This window comes from Mirounga angustirostris, unplaced genomic scaffold (genome assembly GCF_029215605.1).
Source record: "Mirounga angustirostris isolate CCGP_5_RB_7025 unplaced genomic scaffold, mMirAng1.0.hap1 SCAF_9, whole genome shotgun sequence".
Classification (NCBI taxonomy): domain Eukaryota; kingdom Metazoa; phylum Chordata; class Mammalia; order Carnivora; family Phocidae; genus Mirounga; species Mirounga angustirostris.
The window spans coordinates 62,325,152-62,338,228 of record NW_026991717.1 but is presented as its reverse complement, the minus strand read 5'-3'; the positions used below and the strand labels follow the sequence as shown (position 1 = coordinate 62,338,228).

Here is a 13,077-nt window from a genome sequence, read left to right as displayed (position 1 = left end):
ATGATGGTTTGGGTGCCCTCTAGGGGGCTGAAAAAGAATTTCAACTCAGGGTTTCCACTGGAGCAGGCCTCAGCAAGCAGACTTCTGGGCGGTCTGGGAATGAGCCTATGAAATCATGGAGCAAAGATGTGCTTAGGTCTCTTATTCTTGTTTAATGACCCACTGAGGCCACTTTGCACCAAAATACCCAAATAGTCCTGGCATGTAGCCTAACCGACTGCAGTGAAGACTTGCTCAATGACTGAAAGAGAGCCAGAATGAAAGAAGAGGCTGGAACTCTACAACACTCTCACCAAGAAAGAAAAAATCAACACTACACTCACTTTCTCTCATGTTTTCTAAAGGGTCACACCCTGAGGGATCAGATGATGTGTGTGTGTGGGTGATCCATATGGTAAAATGTCATGGGTAGGAGGAAGGGAAGCAAAGGCTGAGGCACTCCAGAGCAAAGACCTTGTGAATGGCTTCTAGGATCATGCACTGATCACATGTTCTGAATGTTGCCCAGTCAGGACATCCTGGCCAAACAGTCTTTAGTCTCAGCCGGACTCTTTCCTGGAAGGATCCCTCATAAATAAATCTTGTATGAAGGGAATGTAAATGGCTTTTTATAGGAGTTCTTGTTTACTCTGGCTGACCTTTGAGCCACAGGGCTCTCCAGTTGAAACTACATTTTTTTCTTTTGATGTCTTTTCATTAGTAATAACGAAAATATTTGGCAAGGCATGCTTTTTTGTTTTCAAAAACACCTGTCTTTTTCTTTATATTGGGCTACATCAGCCACTCAAATTTGTAAGCTGAGAACTTCTTCCCATTTGGAGGGGTCTGCTGGATAAGCTTATCAACATAGGCACAGTTCAGACTCTATATATGAGAAGAAGTGATTATGTCCTACTCATAATTCCAACTCTAGTCAACTAACTACCTCACCATGTAGGCAGGGAAGGAGACATTAGTCTGTTTTTTTCATTTTGCCTAATATTAGACACAGGTGTTAAAATGATGGTTACTCAAATGTTGGATCTCAATAAAAAACACTGCTCCCTAAGTAACTCAGTTATAGGGTCTGGAAGCTTAAGTAAGGTTTCCCAAGAAAGCTGTGTAAAACAAGTATTTACTAAGCAGATCTAGTATAATTTAATGGTGAATATACCGTTCTTTTAGAACTAAGCTTTTCAAAAACAACTGTGCGATATATTACCCAAACAACTGTTCCACAAGTTAAAGATTTCAGAAATAATGAGTTGGATATATCTAGTAGTCCTTTCCACTAAAAGACCACTGTAAAATATACTGAGCCTGGAATCTCATGTCCGCTGGGTCAGCTAGAAGAGCTGTACCTCTATGATTCAGAAGACTGAATCATTACAAATCAACATACTACAGCTCGTTGGATGCTAAGTTGGCAGAACTTTCTACAGAGCAATGTGACAATTTGCAAAGTCTTAAATATTCATATCCCTTCACTCAGTAATTTTCCTTGTTTGAATCTCTATTAAGAATACTAAAATGCTGGGACGCCTGGGTGGCTCAGTTGGTTAAGCGTCTGCCTTCAGCTCACATCATGATCCTGGCGTCCTGGGATCAAGCCCCACATTGGGCTCCTTATTCTGTGGGGAGCGTGCTTCTCCCTCTGCCCAACGCTCCCCCTGCTTGTATTCTCTCTCTCTCTCTGACAAGTAAATAAAATCTTAAAAAAAAAAGAAAAAGAAAAAGAAAACTAAAATGCTGATGAAGCTTTGTAAACAAAGATATTCACTCAACATTTTAACAATAGAAATATGGTATAAATATCCAGTGTAATGGAATATTAGTCATTAAAAATGATTACAAAGACTTTTTAAATGATATGCAAAGATGTTTAATATATAATGTTAAGTGGAAGAAATAAGGACACATAATCGTATCTACAATATGGTATCAACATGTACATACAACCACATACATATTAAAGACCAGAGGGATATACCTAAGAGTTGAAGCTCTTAGGTTGGAGTAGGCAAGGAAAAAGTAAAATATGTTTCATTTGATTTCAGAATCAAGAAAAGACTAAGGTCAGCTGGTAAAAAAAATTTTTTGGGTGTGGGATAACAATATGATGGAGTTAGGAGGGTAAAAGGGAGCCAACCTCCTGGCACAGTCGAAAATCTGGATATAATTTTTGACTCTCCAAAAACTTAACTACTAATAGCCTACTGCTGACTAGAAGCCTTACCAATAATACAAGCAGTTGATTAATACATACTTGGTATGTTATATGTATTTTATATTATAATCTTACAATAAAGTAAACCAGAGAAAAGTTATTAAGAAAAGCATAAAGAAGGGGCGCCTGGGTGGCTCAGTTGGTTAAGCGACTGCCTTCCGCTCAGGTCATGATCCTGGAGTCCCGGGATCGAGTCCCGCATCGGGCTCCCTGCTCGGCAGGGGGTCTGCTTCTCCCTCTGACCCTCCCCCTCTCATGCTCTCTCTCTATCTCATTCTCTCTCTCAAATAAATAAATAAAATCTTTAAAAAAAAAAAGCATAAAGAAGAGAAAATACATTTATAGTACTGTTTAATATTTATTGGAAAAAACCCATGTATAAGTGGACCTGCGTAGTTCAAAACCATGTTGTTTGAGGGTCAACTGTATTATGCTATATATGTCTCAAATAATCAATTTAAGAATCTGCCAATAGCTTCTGCTAGGTTAGGCCATCCACATAGTTGCTCCTAGGTAACAAAGTGAAATAGGTTCAAAGCAGACCTTCCCCCTCCATTGTTGGTCAAACAACCACTTGAATTCAGACATACAGTTTCAACTTAGGAGTTACTGGCTAAGTGAGTGTAAGACTGTAAACCAAAACAGAGTTTATCTCCTTACTTGTGCTTCATTATAAAGCATCATGCAATAGCAAAAATGATCAGAGGGCATTCTATGTGGAACCATGAATTTGTTTTAGGCTAAACTGTTTTATATCTGAAGCAAATCATGCTTTAAAACTGAAATGAACAAAATGAAAAATTATAACCTAAATACAAATGACTATGTGCTTAATTTTCTTCCCAAGAATCAAAAAATATTAACAAAGTACACAAAGTCCAAAAATCCAGAACTGTTGTGATTTACAGCACATTAAGATCTACTCTATTCTTAGTTACCAGGTCTAAGGAAGAAAATTTAAGGGTGGAGTTCAGCAGCCCTGTTACTAGCTGGTGGAGCTTGGCTTTCTCCTTGCAAGGAGCAGTAACCAGACTCTGCTTATTACAAGGAGAACCTGCACTTAGGATAATTATGGCTCTGTAAGCCATGAGCAGCCAGCAGGCGGTATTTGAAATTTCATAGGCTCATTATCAGGTGGGAGGAGTACTGTAACTGAGAGCTGCCGGCTGAAGACTGTGCACCACTGCAATCTGTCATCCTATACTGTATTACTACCATGCTGGAGGGAAAGCAGGAAAGAGGAAGGTATTTTTCTTCCAACTTTTACAAAAGAGGTAAGGAAAACAAACTAAAAATCAACTATAAGTCAATATCCAGAGATCGCCACTGTTAACATTTAGAAATACAGCCTTGTGGATTTCTTTCTACATAAATATTATCCATATAAAGGAGGATCTTAGTTCATACACAGAAATCATTTCTTTTATTGCCCAAAAAGAAGGGTGCTGATTTGGTAAGAAGGCATTTTTTTTTTTTAAAGATTTTTTATTTATTTATTTGACAGAGAGAGAGAGAGCAAGAGCAGGAACACAAGCAGGGGGAGTGGGAGAGGGAGAAGCAGGCTTCCTGCCGAACAGGGAGCCCAATGTGGGACTCGATCCCAGGACCCTGGGATCACGATCTGAGCCGAAGGCAGACGCCCAACGACTGAGCCACCCAGGCGCCCAAGAAGGCATATTTTGAATACAAAAATTATCGAGTATTCCTTTTCTCTCTCTCTCCCCCCACACACATAGATCTGAACCAATATAAGCAGATTTAGCTACCTCTTAAAATGACTATATCATGATTGCTTAACAATATGAGATATGTTGACATTTCTTTTAAACTCATTATCTTAAGCACTAAAGAAAAATCAAATGAGAATTTTTGTAATTTCTATTAACGTTACCTGTTCTGAAAATCAGCAACCATGTCCCGCCTCTCTGAGATCTTGGATGAGCCATCAAGCCTCATGTAGGTATGCTTCCTGTAAACCATGTATTCCTGCCAATCAGAGTAAACAAACAGAAGTTGGATGCAAATTACTGTATTCTAATTCCCACAACATCTACCCACCTTCCACCTCATCCTTACTGGGGGCAAGTCATTATCCAGAATAAGAAGAAAGTAATCTCAAAAGTACAAGAACTTAACTTGTAAATGAATTTACTGCCAGTATGTGAAAATTGAGAGCATCGTGAAGACTACAGCCACCCTCAATTTCAACTTGGAAACTAATCATATTCTTGCAGATTTCAGTAGGTTTCATGAAAATAAACCAACAAAATAAAATGAAATTTCCAAATAAAAATTGCCTTTCAGTCAGCGACCAGATGTTTCTCGCAGCTATGGAATATCTAGTTTTCTTTTCGTAAGTAACTTGCTCTGGTGTTTTTCTCCCTAACATATCCTTGCTGACCAATATCCTTGAATTTAAAACCCAAGTTTCCTTCTCCCAGCAGAGCATGCATCATTGTTAAGGGAAGCCTAAGCATCAGAGTGAACAGAAGACAAGGTAACTTTCCATGGCAGAGCATGTTCTGGACATCATCTCTAAGAGGAATTACAGCTTTTAAGAATGGAGAAGAAACTTCAAGAGATGCAATGGACAGAACATAACGCCATTTTTAGAAGCTACAATGCCTCTTACAGATGATGTCCAAATGAGCACTGATTTCCTCTTTCTTACCCCTGATTATATGGATTACACTTCAAGAAGTCCATTTGTAGAGGAACCACTATCAAAAACTCAACACAGCTGCCTATTTATAAGGAGCACCATGAAACAATCCTATTGAAAAAGACTAGTTATTTCTACATTTGGGAGATGTCTGTGTTAATTCTCTATGGTCAAATGTTTGTTTGTTGCAATATTCTCTTATGTACCTCTTATTATACCTGGCTGGGTATTTCAGCACACGAGGTTGCTACAGCTGGGTACGGCTGTACAGTGCATGTGGCAGCCTACTCTTAGAGCAAGTTAGTACCAAAACTCCTACAATGGCTTGGCAGAGGTCTCTGGCTAGGGTAACTATGAGGTGAGGCTGGTTGACAAAGTAGACAAGCTCATCGAGGCACACATCTTCATTGTGGTTTGTATGTGTTTTTACTATTTCCTTCTTTCTCAAGTGGCTCTTTAAGGGCTTTGATAATCAAAGCGGGGTAGAACATATTCAAAGAATTTCAAGTTCATATTTAGTGGTACAGCCCTATAATGAAACTGGATTAATAGCAGAAGAGTAGGGGATGTCTTAGATAAGGAAGGATTCAGGAAAAAAAGATGAAAAATGCCAGCATGAGGATAGTCTTTAGAGACTCACTATAGCTTGGCAGCTAATTTAATCAGGGGATGCTGCCATCCAGAACAACCAAATAACTAGATTATACACAGAGACATCCATAGGTTGGACTTCTACCACAAGGTGGGCTTTCTGCACAGGCACTCTTGCCTTCTGAACCAGAACTTCTAAACTCAGTGAGAGCACTGATGAATGAATCTTTCTTGTAGATCTTACTGTTGACATTAGTTATATGTCAAGGTCAGCATGACACCAGAGATATTAATCCTAGACCATAATCAAACCAACACTGATTACACAGAGCCTGTTACTGAGGCAACAGAAGTGAATCTTTTCCATTTACTGCTTTAAGCCTTTGCTCTCCCACCCAGGGGAGCAGTGGGATTTCAGAAGGCTTTGATGAATTTAGATCCGATTTCAGTAAATAGCTTCAAAACAAGTAAATGGACATGGAAAAAGCAGTTAAAAGCAGAATAGAGGAATGTCTATATCCTCACACCACAGAAAAACAGCTAAAAGATAAAGGCAGAGATGAAAGAGCAATTCAGTATTTCCTTCATTCAAAAATTCTGGCTATACCAAAGCTCTTCTAGATGTGTCTCTAAAATTCTGGGTGTTTTAGAAAAGATACTTAATTTAATCCAGAAAGAAATGCCTCATTTCTTTCAAATGCTAATTTCAAGACATATGCCCACTTCTATGCTTAGTTCAGCTTTCCTATGATCTAAAAAATCTAAAAATTCAGAATAAAATAGAATTCTATCTTGTTAAAAGGCATTTTTATCAAAAAGAATTTGTGTCAAAACACAAATTCTAACAATAAATGACAAGTTATAGCACTGTGAATATTTATTTACTTATTTATATTTAAGTAATCTTTACAGCCAACATGAGGCTCGAACTTATGACCCTGAAATAAGAGTCACATGCTCTTCTGACTCAGCCAGCCAGGCGTCCCTCGAAAATTTATTTTTAAAAATCTATTTCATATATATATATATATATACACACACACACACACACACACATATTTAACAATCTCTACATCATAAGGTTTTCTAAGATCCATTTTAAATATTCCGTCATACCCCAACTCTTTGTAGTTCATTCCCATGTCTGAGGACCACTACTGGCTGATTACCACTTGCTGGATGACTTTACGATGGTCTGTAGGAACTGTGTCATGCTTAGCACTCCTGTGCATTAAAGAAGGCTTACGGAACAGAAAGACGAACCATTATCCAGTCCTTCCTTACACAAGGTACCCTGTAGACATCAAGGATATCTCTCACCCAAGTCCCTTTTGGTATTTAGGAAAGACTTAGAACATGATCCGCCAGTATGATTAAATTTCCTGGAGCTTTGTAAAGCAATTCTTTTTGCTCCACTTAAAGAAGCAAAGAGAGAAGAGAAACCAAATACAGACCTTCTTCCTCTTCCAGGTCTCAAAATTTAGTATCCTCCTTTAATTAAATAAATATGAACATCAGTACTCTCAAGTGGATTCTTGTGGATCAATAACTACTAACCAAAGTAAATTCTAATACTGCTTGAACTAATAAAACAAAAATTATGGCTTTTAACATTTAGGAAGCTTGAGAGCTATACAGTCTTAGTAGATACTATTTTTAAAAATTGTACTCTTGGTATTTGAGTAGTAATTCTCAACCAGGATTAAAAATACATGTACCTGGACCCACCCCAGGGATTCAGACTCTGTAGGTCTGGGAGAGGGCCTGGACTGGTTTATTTTTAAAAAGCTCCAAAGATGAGTGCAATAGACACCCTATATCTGCAGCTGAGAACCACCACTACAAAGAGAAGGCAGGACAGGGGTCGCTCAGAATCCTGCTATTGCAGCATTGCTTTCAGATAAGTGGCACTGGGAACACCTGCAATTTGTTAAAAATGCAGAATTGAGGAGCACCTGGGTAGCTTAGTCGGTTAAGCATCCGACTCTTGACCTCAGCTCAGGTCTTGATCTCAGAGTTGTTAAGTTCAAGCCCTGTGTTGGGCTCCATGCTGGGTGTGAAATCTACTTAAAAAAAAAACAAAAAACAAATGCAGAATTGAGGGATATACCCCATAACTAATGAAAAAGAATTTGTGTTTTAACATGTATTACTGGTAAGTACTTCTCTTAAGTTTGAGAAACACTGTTGCAGAACAATATCCTTATACTGTTTTAAAAGCACTGGAACTTTTTCTTTTTCCAAGTGAAATCTTATATGAAACCCCTCTAGGGGCTTCTGGGTGGCTCAGTTAGTTAAGCATCTGCCTTTGGCTCAGGTCATGATCTCAGGGTCCTGAGACTGAGCCCCATGTCAGGATCTCTGTTCAGTGGAGTCTGCTTCTCCCTCTCCCCTCTGCTTCTGCTCTCTCTCTCAAATGAATAAATAAAATCTTAAAAAACAACAAAAAAGAAACCCCTCTAATATAAAATAGATAAAAAGCATTATTATTCTGGTTGATGAAAAAGGGGGAGTCCAGGGCCCCATCTGCTTAATCTCTACCTAAGTTTCCTGTCCTCTATCCCACCCTACCAGTTTGAAAACCACTCTTGAAATACACATTGAGAAGACAAGTCGGCTCTGGATCTTATCTGTAAGTTACTTTTAAAGCAGTAGCTGCAGAGGTATCAGTATAACTCAAAATACTTTCCACAAGTACCTCTCACTCCTTTAAAGTACACTAAATAAAGGCAAACATTCACACACCCAGTGGTGTATTACAAGGGACTAGGTTCATCTTGAAGTAGGGGTGATGATGGTGGCTAGCATTTATTGAGCATTTACTAATTGACAAACACTATTCTGTACGTGTTTTGCTTATCTAATCCTCACATAGTAGTCTTTAAGATAGGTGTTGTTATCGGCCCTCCCACGTTACAGATGTTAAGTAAGGTCTCTAACAGTTACATAGGCAGTGGGTAATGGAGCTCGGACTGGAACTCAAGTTAACTGGTGCCAGAGCCTCTGGCTTAACCCCTTTACTGCTTTCCACATGGAACAGAAGCTCACCACCACTAGGGAAAAGAAGGTGGTTGTTGTGTGTCAGGGAGAAGCCACGTAAGGTTCTTAATACATTCTCCATCCATTATCATCATAAAAAAAGGATAACTGGGCATTTGAAGAAATAAAGACAAATGTTTGTGTATCTCTAACATGAACGTTCCATTCTGAACCTTCTTTTCTATTTCAAAGTTGTCTAGGCTGTTCACTTCAACCCAATTTCACTTTCCCAATTTGGGGGAAAGACTCAGTATGATCCACAAACCTGAAGTCCTGATGTAACTATTTCCTGAACATGCCGCTTTCCATCTTTGGGGTATATCAGCAGCAAAAAGTAAGGCTCCTCTCAGTCTCTATTATAACCTCTCCGTTGCCCAAACAAATTGCACCAAATGAGTGAAATATGGCAGCCATCCTTCCCTTATCTAACACAAAGAGTCCTCTGGAGCAAGACCTAATCACAAGGCATACATAATCTGCCTTCACCCTATGTGTATCATTCCCTTTTATCCTATGCCATAAGCTCCAGTCACACTGAGCTAGTCTGCCCCAAATGTCTTGTACCTTCCCATCTCTGTGCCTTTTTATATCTGGCTTCCTTAGTCCGGAATGCCCTTCTCCCTGATGGTTAAAATTCTATTTAAGTTCAGTTCAAAAGTCACTATCAATGGAAACCCTTCCTCAAGTGACCCAGTTAGAAATAAATGTATCCATCTTGCTATCTTCAGCTCTGTTTATGGTTCATTCTGGGCACTGGTATCAGTGTACACCTGACAGTTGTGTGTGTGTGCGTGTGTGTGATATCCTCCACTAGATACGTTTCTTGAAGTCAAAGACCACATTTAATTTAAATTCACATCTGCCTAGCACAATGCCTTCCTCATTCTCGGCATGAAAAGAAATGAATGAAACTGAATAAATACAGTGTGGTTGTAAGCTGACACATTTCCTTCCATCATTCCTAAAGCCTAATCAAAATGCTAGTTAACACTGACCCCAATTTGCTTTTCATTCCGTGGGGCAGTTTTAGAATACCCAGCTTCCCAGTATGCTCAGAATCACAGCTCCCAAAGGTAACTGGGAGTTCTAGGAGTAGCCAGCTCATAAATGATAGAACGTCTGTTCAGGATGAATTCTATCCAAGTGAGGTACTTGCTGACTGGACAAGTTATGTAACCTAGTGTCTCAAATGTCATCATTAGCTATAGATTATCTGGATTTAATTCTGTATTATACTATTTTCATACACTGGTGCAGTACAAAATCTGTCTGGGTTTCAGTACTTAACAATCACACCACATACAGTACTAGCTGGCTGACCCTTTCCAAGTACTTTTGTATTGCATAGAAAATACTGACGCTTATTTCCTTAAACTACAGACTCAGCTGCTTGATGCAACAGGAATGAACCTCAAATGAGACAACCCAGAGATGATGTAAGTCATCTGTAGTGAGTTAAAGCTTTTTGCAACTGTCAGAATATGGTGGTAGGGGATGGGGAGGTTCCAAACTCGAGTAAAAGTGGTGTTGGTAGGAAAAGTTCTGTCTGACATCCCGCTAGACACCACCATCCCAACTGCACAAAGGCCATGTCTGCTTCCACAGTACCCCCACCAGCAAAGACCCTACAAGTGACTCAGTAAATGTAAAATAAATCCGTAACATAACATTTAGTGATCTAGCATATCCTCCCCTATCTATGGCTTTGACTTCTGCCTGTGGCACACTAAAAATTCCTGGCCCTGGAAGTTTAGCAGTCTGCTTTTTTATCCCCTATCCAGAAACAGTATTTAGATACCATGGGAAAGAATAAGACATGCCTGAATACAGAATTCTATTTGGAATAAGATCTGATATATTCACAAGAAACTTAAAGTCAGATTTTTGCCCAAGCGAAAGAGGCTATCAATCACTTCAAAAAAATACTGAGCAAATACTAAGTGCCCAGAACTAGTATTTTTCCCAAAATGGAAACCTGGTCACACAGAAGTATGTGTATTTTTACCATATTTTGGTTCTTCTGAGTCCTAGAAACAGACAAACAGATAGCCAAGGTGAAGGCACAGAACAAAAAGCCCAAAAAGGCTGTTGGATGAAAGAGATGCTGATGTGCCCCACAGTTACACAAAAGAGCTTCAATGCCCCCACATGAGTTTCTAATTTCTGCTCTATTGGAAGCTTTTCTTTCTTTCTTTCTTTTTTAATATTTTATTTATTTATTTTACAGAGAGAGAGAGAGCACAAGCAGGGGGAGCAGCAGGCAGAGGGAGAGTGAGAAGCAGGCTCCCTGCCAAGCAGGGAGCTCGAAGCGGGGCTTGATCCCAGGACCCTAGGATCATGACCCGAGCCGAAAGCAGACGCTTAGCTGACTAAGCCACCCAGGCGCCCCTACTGGAAGCTTTTCTTTCCCTCTTTGATATACAAGGTGTAAGATGTCAAGGTAAAAAAGAGAATCCTGAATAAAAAAATTTTTTTAAATCTAAAACTAACCAACCAAACAAACCCACAACACACTGAGAATGAAGAAGCAAAGCAAAGGTCAGCGTATTTTATTTTTTTAAAGAAAAGGTCAAGTGTACTCAAGGGAAAGCATCTGTACAGAAGGGTCTTTCTATAACATGATTCTTAGGTTCACATGCCAGGTCATGTTTTAAAGCTGAAACACGGCTCTAATGAATGTTTACAGTGAAAGCTTCTATTATGACAATGACTAAAAAACCCAGAATAACTCTTTGAAAAGGTAAAGAAATGTAGACCTAATCCTGCATTGCCGTAAGATCCCCAATACATTTACATTTCTTTTTTTTTTTTTTTAAGATTTTATTTATTTATTTGACAGAGAGACACAGCGAGAGAGGAACACAAACAGGGGGAGTGAGAGAGGGAAAGCAAGCTTCCCACAGAGCAGGGAGCCCAATGTGGGGCTAGATCCCAGGACCCTGGGATCATGACCTGAGCCAAAGGCAGAGGCTTAACGACTGAGCCACCCAAGCGCCCCTACATTTACATTTCAATAAATGATTAGACATGTATTAAACGCTGTGGGCATTTTAACTCCTTGCCCACAAAATAAATTTTGAGGATTAACCTCTTGAAATACAGAATGTGGTTCATTCGAGTAAAGAGTATTAAAAAAAAAAAGGACGAATGAACTTTTAGGAAATGTAATATTGAAGGAAAAAGAACAGTAAAGTGTTTAAAAAAAACCTAGACAACAGTTTCACTTCAGTTTTTCAGTAAAACATGTAAACAGCTGCAACATTTTTTTGGCTTCAGCATCCTAGATGCATGTTATCCATACAGCTAAAGAATGTTAGCAGCTGTGAAATTCAGTTTTCCCTAATTTCGAATTCCCCATAGAAAGATACAACTGTATTTAGAAGGTTTTCAGGCTGCCATGTTTGCAAAACCTACCCACATCATCCACATCCCCACAAACCTCTCCAAAAAACCTGCTGGATTAGAAAGATAGGAAGTGACCCTGGTGGGTAGGGTTTACAGCACTCATTCTGAACAAAGCTCATTAACATACTCTGAATCACTTATTTTGGTAATATTTAGGAGTGTGTAATACATAGAACAAGGAACTAAAATGTAGGACTGTATCAAATTTAAACCATCTACACTTCCCTTCAGCTCTCAGACCTAGCTATTTTTTGGTAGCTTACCCCACTTACTCTTGAACTTTCCTTTAACAGGAAGCAACTTTTAGGACTCCAAAATACACCGACATAGTCTTTGGGGAAAAAAAAGATCATCACTTCCCTTACAAAATCTTTAGCATACTGCTTTTTCTAGAATTCAGTGCAAGATCACTACTTCATCTGTACATCCCTGACTCTTCTGGACAAGGCAAGTGCACTTTATCTAAGAGGAGCCTCACTGACTGAAAGTTACTCATATTGTTTGGGCTGCTGGTATCATTTGGTTTGAACTGAACACTACAGATGCAGGCAGTTCCCTTTATTTTGGATTACTGCTGTTAGGACCTTTAACATAGGTAAAGATCTGCATCAAACACAATGGCTTAATTACTTCTCTTACAGTGATTTACAGCCACCAATAAGCATTTTTCCATCATTTAGAAATAGGTGACCTATTCCATAGGACAAAACAGAAAGTTCAGCCTGTTGACAGCATTTAAGGGGCCAAACACTGTACTAAATGCCAGACTTAGTGATTAAAGTGACCTCAAATATGTGTTATATCTCTTGCTAAAAGAAGTTGCCAGATTATTAAAAAGAGCCTGCTACCGAATTACCACATTATTGACTGAGAAATTCAGCAAGCCAAGCTTGGCTTCCAGAAACCTAAAACTTCTTCCCTACGCTAGCCTTCATTCCTTCTGTGCTGATGTGATCCCTACTCCCTTATTCCTAGATAGGGATAGTCATGGTCCAATTTCCCCTTATTTATTACCAGCTACTCCCTGGAGTAGCAGGGTTAGAATATGAAGCCTTAGCTATAAAAAGCCCATGGAAAAACATGCGAATATTTATATACTATTTACATCCAGGTGCTTTAGCCCCCGACCAGTGGCTTTTCAACTTTCTAGCACTAAACACGAACTCTGGTGGTT

General features: G+C 39.1%; 1 protein-coding gene and 1 long non-coding RNA gene across 8 annotated transcripts in view; one reads left to right on the top strand and one right to left on the bottom strand.

Annotated features, from left to right (window-relative positions):
• INO80 (INO80 complex ATPase subunit) overlaps window positions 1-13,077 on the bottom strand; it is a 136,658-nt gene that overhangs the window by 21,478 nt on the left and 102,103 nt on the right. For all 7 annotated transcript variants that reach the window (XM_064570665.1, XM_064570664.1, XM_064570661.1 and 4 more), the window contains one exon: window positions 4,098-4,192. In XM_064570665.1, the coding sequence (XP_064426735.1) occupies window positions 4,098-4,192 (95 nt within the window). The remainder of the gene's footprint in view (window positions 1-4,097; window positions 4,193-13,077) is intronic.
• Window positions 8,703-12,328, top strand: LOC135361585 (uncharacterized). The gene is made up of 4 exons (XR_010405050.1): window positions 8,703-8,832; window positions 9,879-9,934; window positions 10,726-10,938; window positions 12,197-12,328. It is a non-coding gene; the product is annotated as an uncharacterized LOC135361585 (long non-coding RNA).